Consider the following 18919-nt stretch of genomic DNA (forward strand, 5'->3'; position numbering starts at 1 on the left):
GGTATTTTATGCAACTGAGAATCCTTTTGAATGTAAATACTTCTTTAAAAAACTATTAGCAAGTAATATGGACTACAGATAAACAAAACTTGCTACAACTGGAGTTAAATGTTTAATAATAACATACATATAATAACCTCCCTTTTGTAGTACTGGAGCTTCACCATGTTACTACATATCACAAAAACATATGTTTGTCCTGTGATAGTGAAAAATCATCAGAAACCTTTGAAGCTGGTTTGCTATATATTCACATTTCAACTGGCCATCTATGCAGTTTCTTGCATTTTTCAACCCTGAATAGGAACCCCTTCAATAGAAATAGGAACCCTTTCCCTTCCTCAGAGCTATTATATGTATTTTTAATCTCCACACTCAGCTCATAGCTATTGCAATGGTTCTACTGTCTGTATGGGTATTTCTAAAAAATATGCTTGAAGAGTGCAAAATCAATTACATTTTTGTAAGAAAACGGTCTCCTTACTCTAGTTTATATGATAGTGAATTTAAAAGAATAGATATGAAGTCTGTAGCTCTCTGTATCCAATATTCGACAGTACAAGTGGATACAGAGATATATTTGACAATACATCTCTATCCACTTTTCCACACTCCAGGTTTGTAGTTATATACATTGCTTATGTAGACTTCTGTCACATAGATTCCACCAGGATAGGATTCAGATATAATTCTGTCTAAAATATGTTCAGAATAGAATAACTGAAAAATCCAACACAACACACTTCCCAGATCACTAAATCAAGACAATTGAATTGTATGAATTCATTACTTTTTATTCAATTGAGGTTAGAGTTTAAATACATGTTTATGCTTCCAAGGCAAAAAGTTCATTTGATAGTTCTGTTATATATTGTGTTACCTGTTTTACTTCTTTAACTTCTTCTGAGCAGCTTTCTTTTTGACCATCTGCAATCTTTTCATGGCATTGAGTTGTGATTCTTGAGAAGTAGGACCTTTCAAAGATGGGGACTGATTCCCAGATTCTGCACTGGATTTGCTCCCACTCCCAGTGCTGCTGCCTGCTGTTCCACCGCTTCCATTTCCACCTGCAGCTTGGCTGCTGCCTGGGGCTGAACTGCTTGGACTCGGAAGCCCCACTTTGCTTACATTGTCACTACTTACTGAACGAGAAAGGCCTGTTTTCCCCAATGTCAGAGGTGGCAGAGGCTTCAATTGAACAGGGCTTGTGCTACTGCTAGGTGACGGCAATTTTGAGCCTAGCCCTGCCTTAGCTGTTGCCAACCCTGACAAACCCATGGGTTTCTGATTACTTGAGGCTGCAACAGGCTTCCCAGCAGTGCTCTGCGTTGTAGATCCCAACTTGGCTGTGGATGGGCCTGCAGATGATGTTTTTGCTGCAAAAGCTGCCCACCCTGTAAGGCCACTAGTTGAGGAGGAAGAGACACTGGCACTGTTTGAGTTACCAGAAACAGTGGCTGAAGTCTATGAGAAAACAGAGACAAGCCTCATGTTAGTTACATCTAGTCTGTGCTTGGACACAAAGCATAACAGATAATGGGCTGGCTATGTGTTTCACATCCTAAACTCAGCAGATATTAGTACAGGTAAGTATCCCTTATCCGGAATCCTGAAATCTAAAAGACAGTCATTTCTCCACATTTGTGGTTTTGACTTTTGCAGATTTGATGAGAAATGTTTTCTCTAGAAATATTTAGAACTTCCAGAGTGATTATATGGTTGACTTCTAGGTATGCTGGAGCACCTAGACATTTCATGAGAGAGAACAATGTGATTTTATCCTCAGCCTCCAGTAGAAGTTGACCATAGACTTAGTGTTCTCTGACCTAAACATGGTAATTTCTTTATTTGTGTTTTTTTCACTTCAATGGGAGTTGTGTGCTCCTAACCACAACAAATGTGGAGGACTGACTGTACTCCATATCCTAAGTATCCTTGGTGGCAGAGATAACAACAGATTTGACTCCAGAGGATTCACAAATTTTATCTCACGCATAAAATTATAATACACGTTATTACAAAATTCTTACAAATATTGCATAAAATTACCTTCAGGTTATGTACGTATATAAGGTGTATATGAAATATCAAGGAATTTCATACTTATACTTGGACCTCATCTCCAAGACGTCTCATTATGTACATATGTGCAAAGACAAGTACAGGCAAATGACTCATAGCTAAGAACGGGGGTGAGACAACAGGAAGTGAGAGAAATCTACCTCTAGGCAGGGAAATCCACTCCTAAAAGAGTTATTATAATGGTGAAAAGGTGTCTCCACTGAAGCTTTCTAACCAATCCTTGTTTCCATAACAATTTTTTAAAAATCCAGTTATCACGGGACAAAAACTGAGGTGAAATCTTTTGAACAGAGCACAGACAAAACCCACAGGGGTGTTAACCCTTCCCTATACTATCCAAAGCTCCAAAATACATATTTTGGGCTGGAGTTACACTTTAATATTTTTCCCTCTCTGACTTATAAACAAATTTAACTTAAGAACAAACCTACAGAATCTATCTTGTTAGTAACTTGGGGACTGCCTGTACTCCAAAACCAAAAATAAATTACTAAAAAACCAGAAAGCAATTGGACCACTTAATAGAAAATTATTTTTTCACAATAAATAAAATATATATATAAATATGCAGGACAGAAAAAGGAAGCATTGAATATGAGTATGAATTATGAATTCTAATTTAGTAGAGGGTAAGATACCATACACTCTGCTAAATTAGTGATTTTCTGTGATAGTGTAAAATTTGTATAAGATGCAACACCTTATTTTTCACAAAACATTTTATGTACAGTACCTTGACCTCTGTCCTCTTAAATGCGAGAAAGGCTGGTGTGGTCTCTAACTTTTGCTTAATTTCTGGTTTCTTTATGAGTGGATCTTTCACAGCAGGAGCTACTGAAACTACAGCAGGGGCTGGCTTCTGGGAAGGCTTCTGAGTTTTCTGAGCCTGTGCAAATTACAAACACATTCATATATTATCATTTTTAAAAAGTGAATTCAAAACTATAAATTGTACCAACAAAGATAAGTGTGAAATTTGTGGCTGTGTAGAAATACATATTGCATGTATAGTTTGTTTTATAAAAGAAGAGAGAAGATTAATGAAGAGAAAGAAAAAAGAGATACTGGAAATATTTAGCCAAGGAACAGTGGAAACAGGATTCAACAGATCCCACTATCTTACAATACTGGACTTTATTCAAATATTGCCAGATATTTTATTACCTGCTATTTTCTAAGTTACACAGTACAATTTTCAATTGGAAACTTTGCTTTGAATTATTCTTTAAAATGTTATTTTAAGACCTGGTATTTGTTTTTAATATCGAAATGTTTGTTCTAACCAAATGTTACTATTATAGGAAGTGCAAAAGACAAGCGAAGCAAGAAAACGTCTACTTGTTGCTTTTATTTAGACAATAACTTTCAGAAAATTATTTGTTCATGACTTAAGTGCACTTTTAAAAAATCTGAAAACTTCATCTTTAGTAGACAATGTATTATGAAATAAATGCTAATATAAACCACGGCTATTTACCAAGGCATTGTTTTGCTTCACAATAAATATTGTATCTTATTAGCCCCCTCTTCTCCATTACAGACTCAACACTTATTTCCAAATATTTTTGTTATGTTACTTCTCAAATCCCTTCCTTAGCTAGGCATAATTATATTTCTTTTAACCTAGCAATAATTCTGGAAAAGAACTTACCATTTTTTTCATTTGCCGGGTACATCGGGCACAATACCACACAAGGCGGGGATCATTCATCTCCTTGTCTGTTACTTGAGGCTTGTGGCAATCTTGGTGGTAGAGATTGTGGCATTCTTGACACTCAACTAATGGATTCCCAGAAGTAACAGTCATTTGCCTGCAAAGCAAATTGTGTTCAGCCCAAATTAGTATTACCTCTAGAAAAAGTTTGTATCATTGCTTCTTAAGGTGTTGCTCAATGTTGGGGTCACAAAAATTGACACCAGTAAAAGTTGCCACCTATTTACAGAAAATCTGTTAGAAACAACGTGCAGTGTTTACAGTAGACGCTGCTGAAAATGCTTCAGTTGCACTTCATAAAAAAGGAATTCATCCTGTTTAGCCAGCCTTGCAAATGCTGATTTCCTATCAGTAAATGTTCGATTTTTATACCTGTTTTATATACCTATATACCTGGGGGTCATATAAAAAATTATCAGGCTGAAAGGGATCATGAGCCCTGGTTTAGACTATTGAAAGATTGTCTATAAAAGGGGGAAAACAAAACAAAAACAAAAAAAGAAATACAATAGTAATATACTATCCCAAGTTAGATAATTCTAGCACAATGGTTCCCAGCCTGGGGCCCCCAGATGCTTTTGGCCTTCAACTCCAAGAAATCCTAACAGCTGGTAAACTGGCTGGGATTTCTGGGAGTTATAGGCCAAAAATATCTGGGGACCCCAGGTTGAAAACCACTGTCCTAGCAGAAAAGTTATCAAGGTTTATAATTACATTATCATTACTACATTTAATACAAACTGAAGCACAGCTGTAAAAGTTTGCAAAACGTTTTGCAGCTGATGCTATGTCATTTTCTTTACTTTATACTGTAAGTAGAATATACTCTAAAAGTAACAGCCAAAGGAGCAAAAATTACACTCAACAAGTTATATATTACACACATAAGAATGTCAGTAGGAATAAAAATGTTTGGATTTTTGTTGGAAAAATGCACACATGACAATTTAGTGAACATATGTGAATAGAAATGTATCTTCATGTTACCCAAACAGAATTCCCCTAATGATTGCTTCTTTGAGATGACTAATCAGTGTCTGGCTGCAGGCCCACAAGCATAGGGCCAAAGCGTGGGGACCTGCCAGGGCTTTCAGCTGAGTGCCGAGTAAGGAGCTTACTCAACTCTCGGCTGCAGGCCCTGGCAGGCCCCCATGCTTTGGACCTATGTCCTGATTTGTCCCTCAAGAACAGCCTTAATACAATGTTGTAAGTAAATGAAAACTGCTTTACTTCAGCAAAAACTTAAAAGAACAGCACATGCAGTTGTATAATGCAAAAGAAAGCAAAGAAGTCTTACTGCAGACACAGTTCTCAAGTCTCTGATAAAGTCACAAATAAAGCAGCAGTCTCACTTCAGATGAAGAAACAACGTGCATTGAACAATAAATCCTTAGGAGCAGTTTCCCAAACACAGACTCGAAGCAGGCACAAAGAGGAGCGTAAGCATCTTGCTTCTGTTTTATAGCCCTGAGTTCCCCCACGCAGCAGCTGCTAGGGTGGTTCCGAATTACTTTAGCGTTTCTGGCAGCTATTCTAGTTGAATGGCATCTCTGCTTTGTTTCCTTTCGCCTTTCCAAAAATGTAGGCACTTGTAAGATCTCCTCCTCTGATTCCAAATTCCCCTCTAATTCCTGAACACTTTCCTGCTCCCCTTCCTGTTCTGAAGATGAGGAATCCCTAATAGCCTACATGCCACATGCACACTCTCTTTCCAAGGAGAGTGTGCGTGTTGCATGTAGGCCCAAAACGTGCAGGCCTGCCAGGGCCTTTCTGGGCTTGCATGGTTGTTGAGTGGTGGAGGGCAAGCCCCAGCAACCAGCAAGCCGCCAGCCCCACGCCAAAGATCTCAAATGAAGAGATCTCAGCAGCAGTGGCACAAGGTCAGTTTCCCAACTGAAGGAGTAAACAGCAACAGCCCTAAAACTATGGGGAAGGGGAGCATTTGTATAGGATCGCCTGCCCACTGCTGTCAATGGGACGAAAATATTCAATTTTTTTGGATGTGGGATGAAAAAGGTCCTTCAGAAAAGAGCTGTTTTTGGAAGTGGCACTCAAAAACGAAAATGGGACCATACAAATGAAACAAACAGAAATGGATAGTGATCCTATACAAATGCACAAAATTGCCTACTATACATTTTAAAGTATGAAATCTGCAGACAAATGAAGTCCTGTAATGTGAGATTATTTCTCTCTACAGATTGAATTCTGGATTTGAAAAATCTTAACTAAGGCTGAAATATCATATTAATTGGTTCTTAAGTTTAAAATGTTTTCATTGTGTTTCATATAATTCAGAGCTTAAAAGAAAGCCTATTGATGTCATTGATCAGAGGAGAAAAAGATTACTAAGAAAGACTCCACTATTGTTCAGAAGTGTGGACCAAATCATCAGCTGTAGTTCTTAACTCTGTGGCAAAAGCTAAGTTTTACACAACTCACCTGCAAACCACACAAGCCAGGCCCATCTCCATGGCAAAATCATCAGCACTGGTTTCTTCAAAACTAGAGAGGTCAGCCATGGCCAAATCCTTGCTAGTCTGCACTGTGATTGGGGAAGAACGGCTCTCTGGCTTTTCTAGCCTTGGCTTCTTCGGAATTTCAACTGCTTCATTGATTTCCAGTTTTATCTAACAAATGATACAAATACAGATTGGTATTAATGAATGCTACGTATTCTATAGTCATTAATATATGGTACTCAATTAAATACTCTATTTTTGTACAATGTGAAGCACTTGAATATTATAGTTTATTAATAACTCCAAACCCATTTATTCTCAGGAAAAGAGTATTTGACAAATTAAAATCTCAACAATTTGTATTTTTGTTGCTTAATGTATACAAAAGTTACAGCCCAGAAAACATACAACAACCCCAAAAGATTAACTGTTTCTACAATTAAATTTTATATTTGAAACAACCCTAATAAATGTTTTAAATTTAAAATAGAAACTTACTTTATCAACAGATCGCTTTTCCACTTCCTTTTTCATCTTTTCGGCCACAACAGGTTTGCCATTATTGCTGCCTGTAGGAAGACTTGTGGAAACCTTAATCTCTTGCTTAACAGATATTGGTTTTGCAATAGATATTTTGGGTGGATCTACCTCCTGAGTAAAGCAAAAAAAAAAAAAAAAAACCCACTGCATTAACAGTAATTCTGGAGAAACTGCTATTTTTGAGATCATACAATTAATTAAACAACACAAAACTTGAAATGTAATCGTCTTATATGGCTAAACGAAAGGAGAGATAGGATCCATTGAGCAGCTAGTATAGGCCAGTGGATCTCAAGCTATTTGATATGGGGGACTGGCAATCATTTTTCCCATTGTACCATGGAGCACTGTCATATTTGTGACAATTGGCTACATTTCTCTCTCTCTCTTTTTCTTGGAAACTCATGGATTGGTAAATGTCCATGGACTACCACATTAAGGAGGTCACTTGCAAGCCATTTCAAAGTATGCTACACAATTATAAAAAAATGAAGACAATGGTCTGCACATACACATGGACATAACTAGCAAAGCTGCTACATTGTGCACTCTTAGATGAGATGCTATGAATGGGATCAACTTCCTATCCTTTTGTTAAGGACCCTGTATTTATTTATTCATAGTATTTCTACACTAACTTTTTCAGCTGAAGTTCTCACAAGTAACATGAAGTAAGGAAGGACCTACAAAACATTATACAAATCAGGAAAGCATATAACTACTATGCAATTATTGTAGCAAGCCTACGAGACAAACCCACTATATGTGGATTGCTTTTTGATCAGAAGAAGTCAACAGGTCAAGTAACAAAGAATTCTAAGGATTCGGTTGTAACCATGAGGAAATAACTCTACTGAACTCGGTGAGTAAACATACTTTGAATCAGTCTGCGAATATACAGAGAAATTAAAACAAACAATTATTACACTATGTAACAACATTTGAAACATTTTCTGTTCCTGATTAGAAAGTGTTATTTCCTGTTTAATAGTACAATACTTACTTTGAAAGTAGCTGTTATACTTGAGAGATTTTTTGTCACAAACTATGTTGATTTGATTGAACTGAACTCGATGAGATATTCATTGAAAAACTATAGGAAAATATGCTGCAAGATGGCTTAATGCTTTATAAAACTTTTATTAATGGCAATTTTTAAGTCCGGTTTTTAAATAGTTTATTAGTTCAAATGTAATTTTTAGTTGTATGATGCCTAGTTTGTTGCAATGTTTTATTATTGCTTCATGTCGATTTTTAATGTATTATTATTTGTTTTACAGTAATTTATCAAGGTTTTTTTTTTTTTTACATTTTATGGCATTGAATGTTTGCCACTACATGTTGCTAACCGCCTTGAGTCGCCATTTGGGAGATAGGGCGGGAGAGAAATAAAGCTTTATAATATTATTATTATTTTATCCCGCAAAAACAAAGTTTTTGCAGTTGAATAAACGTTTCCCATTCTTTAATGACAGAAACAATTAGGAAATGACATTTATAACCCAGTAACAAACACTGTTAATGGCAATCCATGCAGTCATGCCGGCCACATGACCGTGGAGGTGTCTATGGACAATGCCTGCTCTTCGGCTTAGAAATGGAGGTGAAAACCAATCCCCAGAGTCAGACACAACTAGACTTAATGTCAGGGAAAAACCTTTACCTTTAACCTAACAAAAATCATGTTATATAGTGTTATTCTAGAATTTGGAAAATAATCCATAGTAACCTTTTCTATGATCTATGATTTTTCTAAGATCTTCTAGGGAGGCCCTGCTCTCAGTCCCACCTCCTTCGCAACTTATTTAATGGGTTGCTGTGGGAGAATCCTTTTTTGGGAAGTGTTACCCGGCCTTTATTGTTTCCTGTCTGGAATACCCATTTTCTGAGTGTTGTTCTTTATTTACTGTACTGATTTTCCTTCCCCCAGGGAGGAAGCAGCCAGACTTTGAAGATGCAAGGCTATTCAATACTAATCAGGATGGCCAATTGCAACATTAACACTTGCCTCAAACAAACAAGAGTTCTTTCTCCCAAACTGGACATTTCACAGATATATAAAACCTACTTGCCTAGTTTCCAGAAAACCTCACAACCTCTGTGGATGCCTGCTATAGATGTGGGCAAAACATCAGGAGAGAATGCTTCTGGAACATGGCCGTACAGCCCGGAAAACTCACAGCAACCCAATGATGTTCTTGTTTAGATAGGTGCCATCTACAGGGTATAATTTGTCAGTTGCATAATCCATGAGGTCTGTAGTTGGGATTTTATCTGTTCTAATAGGCACAATTTTGGAAGTCTATTGGGCTCCATTACATTGATTTTACAACAATAATTATACGCCCTGTATTTAGACTGTGCATGGATTGTATAAATTTCCAGTTCAGTTAAGGGCTAATCAATAAAATGTTCTTCCAGTAAATAAATAAATAAAAGTTCTGACAAAGGGCTCCTCGGTTTAAGGAGGAGCACAAAATACCTTGCGTATTCCATGTATTAAGGCTAATACAGTGGAGTCTCGCTTATCTAACATAAACGGACTGGCAGAACATTGGATAAGCGAAAATGTTGAATAATAAGAAGGGATTAAAGAAAAGCCTATTAAACATCAAATTACATTACGATTTTACAAATTAAGCACCAAAACATCATGTTTTACAACAAATTGAGAGAAAAAGCAGGTAACGTTATGTAGTAATTACTGTATTACTTCTTTTAGCACCAGAACATCACAATGTATTGAAAACATTGACTACAAAAACACTGACTACTAAAAGGCAGACTACGTTGGATAATACAGAACATTGGATAAGTGAAGGTTGGATAAGTGAGACTCTACTGTACCTTCTGTGAAGGGCGATAACTTGAGTCTATCCCTCTGGACAAGGATTCATCAAGCAGCGCTTTAAGCTTCTCAGCAGAATCTTTGCTTTTTGAATGCAAGAAACCAAGAGCTTTCAAGAATATGGGGTCAAGTTCCAAGTTCATAGCAGCAGCCATAGCAGCATCTTTAAATGAAGAAAAGAGAGAGAGAAATAACAAGAAGGCAATAGTTTATCATAGAATCATAATTGGAAGAGACCTCATGGGCTATCCACTCCAACCCCCTGCAAGGGCATTGAATTTTTGCCTATTTATTGCAAGCCGCCTTGAGCCCCCTCTGGTGAGAAAGGCGGGGTAAAAGTGCTGCAAATAAATAAATAAATAAATAAGAAGCAGGAAAACCACATTCAAAGCACCCTGGACAGATGGCCATCCAGCCTCTGATAAAAAAAAAAAACCTCCAAAGAAGGAGCCTCCACCACACTGCAGGCAAAGAATTCCACTGCTGAACAGCTCTAACAGTGAGGAAGTTCTTCCTAATGTTCAGGTGGAATCTCTTTTCCTGTATTTTGAAGCCATTGTTTCGCGTCCTAGTCTGCAGGGCAGCAGAAAACAAGCTTGCTCCCTCCTCCCTATGACTTCCCCTCACATATTTATAAAAGGGCCTCATCATGTCTCCTCTCAGCCTTCTCTTCTGCAGGCTAAACATGCCCAGCTCTTTAAGCCGCTCCTCATAGGTCTTGCTCTCCAGAACCTTGATCATTTTATTTAATATTCCAGCTTGTTAACATCTCCCTTAAATTACGATGCCCAGTATTGGACACAGTGTGATTCCAGGTGTGATCTGACCAAAACAGAATAGAGGGGTAGCATGACTTCCCTGGATCTAGACACTATACTCATATTTATGCAGACCAAAATCCCATTGGCTTTTTAAAGCAGCCGCATCACATTGTTGGCTCATGTTTAACTTGTTGTCCACGAGGACTCCAAGATCTTTTTTCACACATTCTGCCGTAGAGCCAGGCGTCCCCCATTCTGTATCTTTGCATTACATTTTTTCTGCCTAAGTGGAGTATCTTGTATTTGCCCTTGTCGAACTTCATTTTGTTAGTTTTGGCCAATCATCTCTATAATTTGTTAACATCGTTTGAATTCTGCTCCTGTCTTCGTGAGTATTGGTTATCCCTCTCAATTTGGTGTCATCTGCAAAATTGATGATCGTGTCTTCTAACCCTTCCTCTAAGTCAGGGCTTCTCAACCTGTAGGTCCCCAGATGTTTTGGCCTTCAACTCCCAGAAATCCTAACAGCTTGTAACACCTGGGGACCTTTCTTTCTAATGCAGAAAGGCTGCATTACGGGAACAGTTTTTGTGGACCTTACGGCAGCCTATGACACGGTGCAACATAGAAAAATGCTGCACAAAGTCTACCATATCACCCGGGACTTTGACTTTACAAAAACTGTCCAGACCATCTTGGAAAACCACAGCTTCTATGTGGAGTTTCAGGGCCGGAAAAGCAGATGGAGGAGGCAAAAGAATGGTTTACCCCAAGGCAGCGTTCTTGCACCGACCTTATTTAACATCTTCACGAACGATCAGCCACAACCACCACTCACAAAGAGCTTTATATATGCTGATGACCTTGGCCTTACAACACAAGCGAAAGATTTTGAAACAGTTGAAAAGCAACTCACTAATGCCTTGAAAGATCTCTCCAGCTACTACAAAGAGAACCACCTGAAGCCCAACCCTTCCAAGACACAAGTGTGTGCTTTCCACCTACGTAACCGTGAAGCCAACAGGAAACTGAAAGTTACTTGGGAAGGCCAAGAGCTCAAACACTGTTTCCATCCTAAATACCTTGGTGTCACCTTAGACCGAACACTAACATATAGGAAACACTGCATGAACACCAAGCACAAAGTAGCTGCACGCAACAACATCCTGCGGAAACTGACTGGCAGCTCATGGGGTGCAGACCCACAAATAATAAGAACATCAGCCCTGGCCTTGTCTTTCTCAACTGCGGAGTACGCCTGTCCTGTCTGGCAAAAGTCTGCCCATGCGAAGCAGGTGGACATAGCACTGAACGAAACATGCAGAATCATCACTGGATACCTTAAACCTACACCTGTTGATAAACTCTACAAGTTAGCTGGCATTGCCCCTCCTGACGTGCGACGGGAAGTTGCTGCTAACGGTGAGAGAAAGAAAGTCGAACACTGTGAAAGCCATCCACTGCATGGCTATCAGCCTCCTCCCACCAGACTCAAATCACGGAAGGGCTTCATGAGAACCACCACTCCTCTTGATGTTCCTCCAGCAGCAGCAAGGGTGTCTCTCTGGGCAGCTAAACCTGGCAATTCTAACTGGATGGCCCCCATGAGGGTCTTACTCCAGGGGCAAACCAAGAATGGGCAACTTGGAAGTCCCTAAATAGACTCAGAAGTGGAGTGGGCAGATCAAAAGACAACTTGGCAAGGTGGCACTACCTGGAGGAATCCTCCACCTTGTGTGACTGTGGAGCAGAACAAACAACTCTGCATATGTATGCTTGCCCACAATGCCCTGCCTCATGTACGGAGGAGGAGTTGTTTAAAGCTACGGACAATGCGGTTGCTGTTGCCCGCTTTTGGTCCAAAACTATTTAGTTGCTTGTGATTTCCTTTTCCCCCATCATTTTGAAATGTATTTGTCGTACAATGCTTTTGACACAAAATAAAAATAAAAAACCTGGGGACCCACAGGTTGAGAACCACTTTTCTAAGCTATTAATAAAGATATGTTTTGCTTGTCAACTAACCTTTGGCTAGTATGGGCAAACTTGGGCCGTCCAGGTGTTTTGGACTTCAACTCCCACAATTCCTCACAGCCTCAGGCCCCTGAGGCTGTGAGGAATTGTGGGAGTTGAAGTCCAAAACACCTGCAGGGCCCAAATTTGACACCACTTCAGCTGCCAAGACTCAATGCTCTTGAATCCTGGTTCTCTTTGGCACAGAAGGAGAAAGGCATTCATGACAATACAATGTAGAGATCTTTTCAAACAGCCCCTTCCCCATTTGTCCCTGTTCTTTTACCTCACTTGGCAGGGAAGACCAGCCAGGCTTCTCCTTCTCCTCCTCCTTCTTCCTAGAGGCGCCGGCCGCCTTGTGTTTCTATCAACCACCGGAAGTGAGAAGCGCCGGAAGAGGCGGGGCTTAAGGCTTCTGAGGCGGACATTGAGAGGAAGGCGCTGCCTGAGGAGATTTGGTAAGGGGCGGCAGAAAGAAAAATGGAGCCAGGCGGTGGGGTGAAGGAATGGCGGGGCTTTCAGGATAATACAGGACAGGGCTGCGATATGTTCACCTCATTGAATCCATTACTCGTATCCCTTCAAGTCTTTGGCCTTGGAAAGGGTTCTCTTGTTTTCTCTCTACACCAGGCCTGGGAAAACTTCGGCCCTCCCTCCAGGTGTTTTGGACTTCAACTCCCACAATTCCTAACAGCCGGTAGGCTGTTAGGAATTGTGGGAGTTGAAGTCCAAAACACCTGGAGGGAGGGCCGAAGTTTGCCCAGGCCTGATCTACACAGTAGAATTAATGCAGTTTGACACCACTTTTCACTGACATGGCTCAATGCTATGGGGTCCCTGGGAGTTTGGTGAGGCACCAGCACTCTTAAGCGGAAGGGGCTGAAGACCTTGTGAAACTACAACTCCAGATCTCCCTTTAAGAGAAAATATGCTGAGATGATACGCCAAAGTTACAAAACTAATACAGTAGAGTCTCACTTATCCAACATTCTGGATTATCCAATGCATTTTTGTAGTCAGTGTTTTCAGTGCATTGTGATATTTGGGTGCTAAATTCATAAATACAATAATTACTACATAGCATTAATGTGTAATGAACTAATTTTTCTGTCAAATTTGTTGTATAACATGATGTTTTGGTGCTTAATTTGTAAAATCATAACCTATTTGATGTTTAATAGGCTTTTTCTTAATCTCTCCTTATTATCCAACATATTCACTTATCCAGCGTTCTGCCGGCCCTTTTATGTTGGATAAGTGAGGCTCTACTGTATTGTGTTGTTGTTGCATTGTTTTGTGTCTTGTCGAAAGCTTTCTTGGCCGGAATCACTGGGTTTCTGTGAGTTTTCCAGACTATATGGCCATCTCCAAGAAGCCTTTTCTCTTGCCCTTTTGCCCACTTTTATGGCAGGCATACTCAGAGGTTGTGAGGTTTGCTGGAAACTAGGCAAGTGGGGTTTATATATCTGTGGAAGGCCCAGGGTGGGAGAAAGAACTCTTGTTTTTCGGAGGAAAGTGTGAATGTTGCAATTGGCCACCTTGATTAGCATTGAATAGCCTTGCTTAGCTGCTTACCTGGAAGCAGGGAGGTGATTAGCTGGCCCAGATTGTTTCTTTCCTGTTTTTTCTGTTTTGTATACCATGCAGCTGTGGACAAGTCTACATAAGGACCACTAAATGCAGCATTGCCCAAGCATGAATCAAAGAACAGACTAATTCAACCAGAGAAGTCAGTGATAGCAGAGCACTTGACAAACGAACCTGGACACAGCATATTATTTGAGAACACAGAAATGCTGGACCACTCTAACAGCTACCATGTCAGACTACACAGAGAAACCATTGAAATCCACAAGCATGTGGGCAATTTCAACAGAAAGAAACAAACAATGAAAATGAACAAAATCTGGCTACCAGTATTTTAAAAAAAAAACCTCCAAAATCAGGACAGTAAATAAAGAAAAACACTTGAAAACAAGGGAATTTCAGGCAAGAAACAATCATGGCCAGCTAATCACCTCCCAACAAAGGATTCCCCCATGCAGCAAGCAGCCAAGCTTTGAAGCTGCAAGGTTATTCAGTGCTAATCAAGGTGATAAATTTCAACATTCACACTTGCCTCCAACAGACAAGAGTTTTTTTCTCCCACCCTGGACATTCCATGGATATATAAATCCCACTTGCCTAGTTTCCAACAGACCTCACAACCTCTGAGGATGCCTGCCATAGATGTGGGTGAAACATCAGGAGATAATGCTTCTGGAACATGGCCATACAGCCCAGAAAACTCACATCAATCCAAAACTAGTATTCCTTTGTCAACCCCATTCTGCGCTATTCATTCCTTTGATTATTAGGTTGCTGCCTGTGCCAGAGGAATTGTGACTTCATTAAATAACAATTTCTTGTTTTAATGACTTAATTTTTATTTCATGCTTCCTTTTCGATAATGATAATAATAATAATCTTATTTTTAACCCATCCTTTCTCTCCAGAGGGACTCAGGGCGGCTTCCAAAAGCAAAAAATGGCAAACATTCAATGCCATATACAGTAACACAAAAAACGTTAAAGCAAACAATTTCCAAGAGTCTGCCAGAGCTTTGACAGAATCACCTACTGAAGAGGCAGGAAAATCCCTAAGAGCCATCAGGAATCCATCAGGATCCATAAGTCTCCTGGGATGTTCCTTCCTAATTGGTCCACTACCTCTGCAGAGGTTCAGTGTGCCAGTGAGTCTAAACCTGATCAGGTCCATGACAAACAAACTGTAGAAAGTTCCTATATGCTTTGGATCCAACCTATCTTCAAGACTGCATCTCTTTCTGTCAACAAGAATGGGCTTTAAGATCTACCGAGGAGGCACTCCTCTCAGTCCCGCCTCCATCTCAAGTGCAGCTGGTGAGGACGAGAGAGGGGGCCTTCTCGATGGTGGCCCTCCCGGCTTTGGAATGCTCTTCCGAGGGAGATTAGGCTAGCCCCCACTCTCCATGCCTTCTGCATATAATTGAAGACATGGCTTTTCCGACAATCCTTTGACCATATTTAGATTATTTACAAATATATAGGAGGACCTTCAGATTCTTTTTAAAGTGCTTTACAATAATTAGATTGATTATTGTTATTTTTACCTGCAGCAATCGCTGTATTTTACAGGGGGGGTTTTTTACAAGGGGGCATTGTGAAGTTAATGATGTTTATGTTGGCTGCTTATTGTTTTATATTATTGTTTTTGCACTTTTTGTATTTTAGATGTTGCACCCTGAGTGCTTTGTGAGCTGCCCTGAGTCCCCCTGGGAGATGGTGGCAGGGTATAAATAAAGTTTACTTATTATTCCTCCACTATACCGTCACTGTCATCCTGCCCCGTACAGAAGATCAGATCTAACGTGTGTCCAGCACTATGGGTGGGGCCAAAAACCATTTGGGACTGATCCATGGTGGCCATGAAGTCCTGAGCCACTCCCAATAGAGTGGTCTCGGTGTGGATGTTGAAGTCCCCTAGCACCACTAGCCGTTAGGATTCCAACACTAGGCCTGAGACCTCTCCGGCTTGCTCAGGCAGGGAGACTGTTGAGCAGCCTTTGCACGTAATTTCACAGAAAGCATAGAGTTTATTTATTTATTAGGCGATTTTTATCCCACCTTTCCCCACTCAAAGGCCCAAGGCAGCTAACAGCATTTATAAAATACACACAATACATTAAAATAATACATAATAAAACCAAATATTCAAAAATATTGAAAAACATTAAAACCTGTGTATTAACATAAAACTAAAAATCTTAAAGCAAAGGTTCCTAAAAGCCATTTGAGTGCCATCAACTCTTTATACCAATAAACCCATTCAGCCGAAAGCTTCCTTTTAAAAGGAATGTTTTGAGACTTTTTCTGTCCTGTTTGAGAGCTGGGTTCAATATAGGCAGTGCCTAAGTTATCAACAAGATAGATAGGTTCTGTAGGTTTGATCTGAAGTTGAATTCATTTGTAAGTCAGAACAGGTACATTAAGTGTTAAGTGTAACACCAGCCAAATATATCTATATATGGATAACAGGGAGAGTTAACATGCCTGGACTGTTTGTTTGCTGTTTGTGCCCTTTTTGTATATTTGTATATTTTAAATGGTTATGATGATGCTTTTATGTCAAAAAAGCTCTGAGTCCCCTTCAGGGAGATAAAGTGGGATATAAATAAATATAATAATAAGTCAGAAGAGTTCATCTTACTTTCTGTCCCTGTGATAATTGGATTTTGAAAAATTTGGCTTGTTGTGGAAACAAGGAATTGGTGAGAAACCTTCAGTGGAGCCCCCTTTTCTCCATGATAACTCTTGCAGGAGTGAACTTCCCTTTCAAGGAGTAGATTTCTCTCACTTCTTGTTGTCTCACCTCTGTTCTTAACTATGAGTTGTTTGTAAGTTGGATGTCTGTAACTTGGGGACTGCCTGTACTTAAGCTTGATTTTTTCCTGCATCAAATCCACTGTTGTTGAACTTTCAAGAACAATGCTATTGACAATGAAAGCAATTTATCCAAGAGTCAACCATAGATACATATACCCTGTAGAATTAATGCAGTTGAACTGCCATGGCTCAGTGCTATTGAATCCTGGGAGCTATAGTTTCCAAAGTCTATAACCTTCTCTGCCAAAGAGTGTTGGTGCCTCACCAGAGTACAATTCCCAGGATTCCATAATATTTGCTGTGTCTGTTAAAGTGATTCCCAATTGCATTAATTCTACTGTGTAGATACACTGCATGTCAGATCAAAGTAATACATTGGAACACATCTCCCTTCAGAAATAAAATACCATAGGCAATGGAACTGTAAATAGCAAAAGACAATACAAACTAATTTTCAAAGCAATTTCATAGTCACAGGAAATATATGTATCCAAGGTTATAGAAATGGTGGCACACCATAACAGGGGCTATTATGTTTTTTTAAAAAATATCTCACTTCCATAGGTGAAGTGGGAATTGGTACATTTCCTCACAATTTCCAAAGAAAAAGCTAAGACTGCAGATGTGCATGTCAAACAATGTGGTCCCTAGGGTTTAGTAAGTGGTGGCACACATCACACAAGATTAAACAGGAGGCAGAAAGAGCTAGTCCCTAAAATTATGTCAGTATTCTGCAAATCAGGAATGTAATTTCTATTCCCACTGTATGTTGAATAACTTAATTAAATCAGTGGGCTACTCAACCATTTAAGTACCATATGCCGGAGAACTTGCAGCAGTAGTGTGTTTAATTGCAAAAGAGAGACTGAGTTTCAAGATGTAAAATTGGGTGTTAATCTAAAAATAATGCATTTTAACCAATTAATTAAATTGTCCTTTTTTAGGGCGTTATTTTAAAAGAAAAATAGGACAACGTAGTTTTCTTCTTAAATGTCTTAGAAATTTTAGTATCTTTTTGAATACCTTGGAGCTTGGTCTTTTTTAAAAGAATGAATTTAATTGGATTTTTTTTGTTCTAGAAGTGTTATACACTTGATTTTTTTAAATACAGGGATCCCTCAGTTAACAGAATCTTTTTATCTCCCTCCAGCCTCCCATTTCCCATTTGTTTTCTGTTTAACTGGAATTTTTTTTAGCACTACTGTATCAACATTGGGAGGCTGGCTGAAGCAACATGGAACTTCAGTATCCAGTTGCATCAACATATAGTATACAATAAAATAACACTTTTGCTGGAAAAGAACAGGGTTCTGTTCTAGTCTTAAACAGAGACTTGATGGCCATCTGTCACTTTGATTGTGCTTTTCCTGCATGGCAAGGAGTTGGACTGGATGGCCCATGTTGTCCCTTCCAACTCTATTATTCTATGACTCTATGATATTACTGTAAGACTGTAACTGAGTGTACCTGTCTACAATTATAAATATAAACAGCAGTTGCCTGCAGAATCTCCAACAATGCATGAATAGCAAAATAGAGATAAAAAAAGGAAAGGAGATAATCCATTTCACCAGTTACCCATGACATATTGAAAAAGAAAAACATACTTCTGTAAGCTGGGCCACCAAAATGGGAATAAAATGAGAGTTTAGGCTGGTGAAAGAAATAGTCATATGTGTATTTTGGTAAAAGTAAATACATGGTCTCTAGACTATTCAAAATACTTTATGTATATGTGAAAGGGTTACTTAACCCAGTTATTTGATTTCACATGTGAATATTGTTTAGTTTTGAATGCAAAGTTTGCTCAAACACATTGAACTTTTTTATGGTGTAGGAACTTATCCCTTTGTTGTGTGTGTTGTTATGAGAGGGATGATAGATACTATGCTGCTTTTTAGGTGTCTGTCTCTAAACAGTGCCACTAAACAGTATTTTCTGCCATTGCTGGCCACTGCTGGTAACGTGAAGTAGGGGTGACACAAGTAAGGTTGCCAACAATTGCAGAGAGACGATTAACTTAATGTTGAACCCCATGCCAAGCATATATTGGTATTGCCCTTTCGTTTAAGGCTAGTATTATTCATTTGGTTTGT

The 18919-nt window shown here is 39.2% G+C and overlaps 2 protein-coding genes across 3 annotated transcripts in view; one reads left to right on the forward strand and one right to left on the reverse strand.

Annotated features, from left to right (window-relative positions):
• Positions 1-773: 773 nt before the first annotated feature.
• Positions 774-12819, reverse strand: ints12 (integrator complex subunit 12). Its single transcript, XM_003226392.4, has 7 exons — positions 12707-12819; positions 9646-9809; positions 6757-6909; positions 6239-6426; positions 3734-3893; positions 2816-2968; positions 774-1464 (listed from the first exon to the last, which is right to left on the reverse strand). The coding sequence occupies exons 2-7, from the start codon at positions 9799-9801 to the stop codon at positions 886-888; spliced, it is 1389 nt and encodes a 462-aa protein (XP_003226440.1). The 5' UTR covers positions 9802-9809; positions 12707-12819; the 3' UTR covers positions 774-885.
• The window catches only part of gstcd (glutathione S-transferase C-terminal domain containing), a 52083-nt gene continuing 45792 nt past the window's right edge, over positions 12629-18919 (forward strand). For both annotated transcript variants that reach the window (XM_008119196.3, XM_003226391.4), the window contains exon 1: positions 12629-12878. In XM_008119196.3, coding sequence (XP_008117403.2) covers positions 12644-12878 — 235 coding nt within the window. In that variant the 5' untranslated portion in view covers positions 12629-12643. The remainder of the gene's footprint in view (positions 12879-18919) is intronic.

This window comes from Anolis carolinensis, chromosome 5, assembly GCF_035594765.1.
Source record: "Anolis carolinensis isolate JA03-04 chromosome 5, rAnoCar3.1.pri, whole genome shotgun sequence".
In the NCBI taxonomy this organism is placed as follows: Eukaryota; Metazoa; Chordata; class Lepidosauria; order Squamata; family Dactyloidae; genus Anolis; species Anolis carolinensis.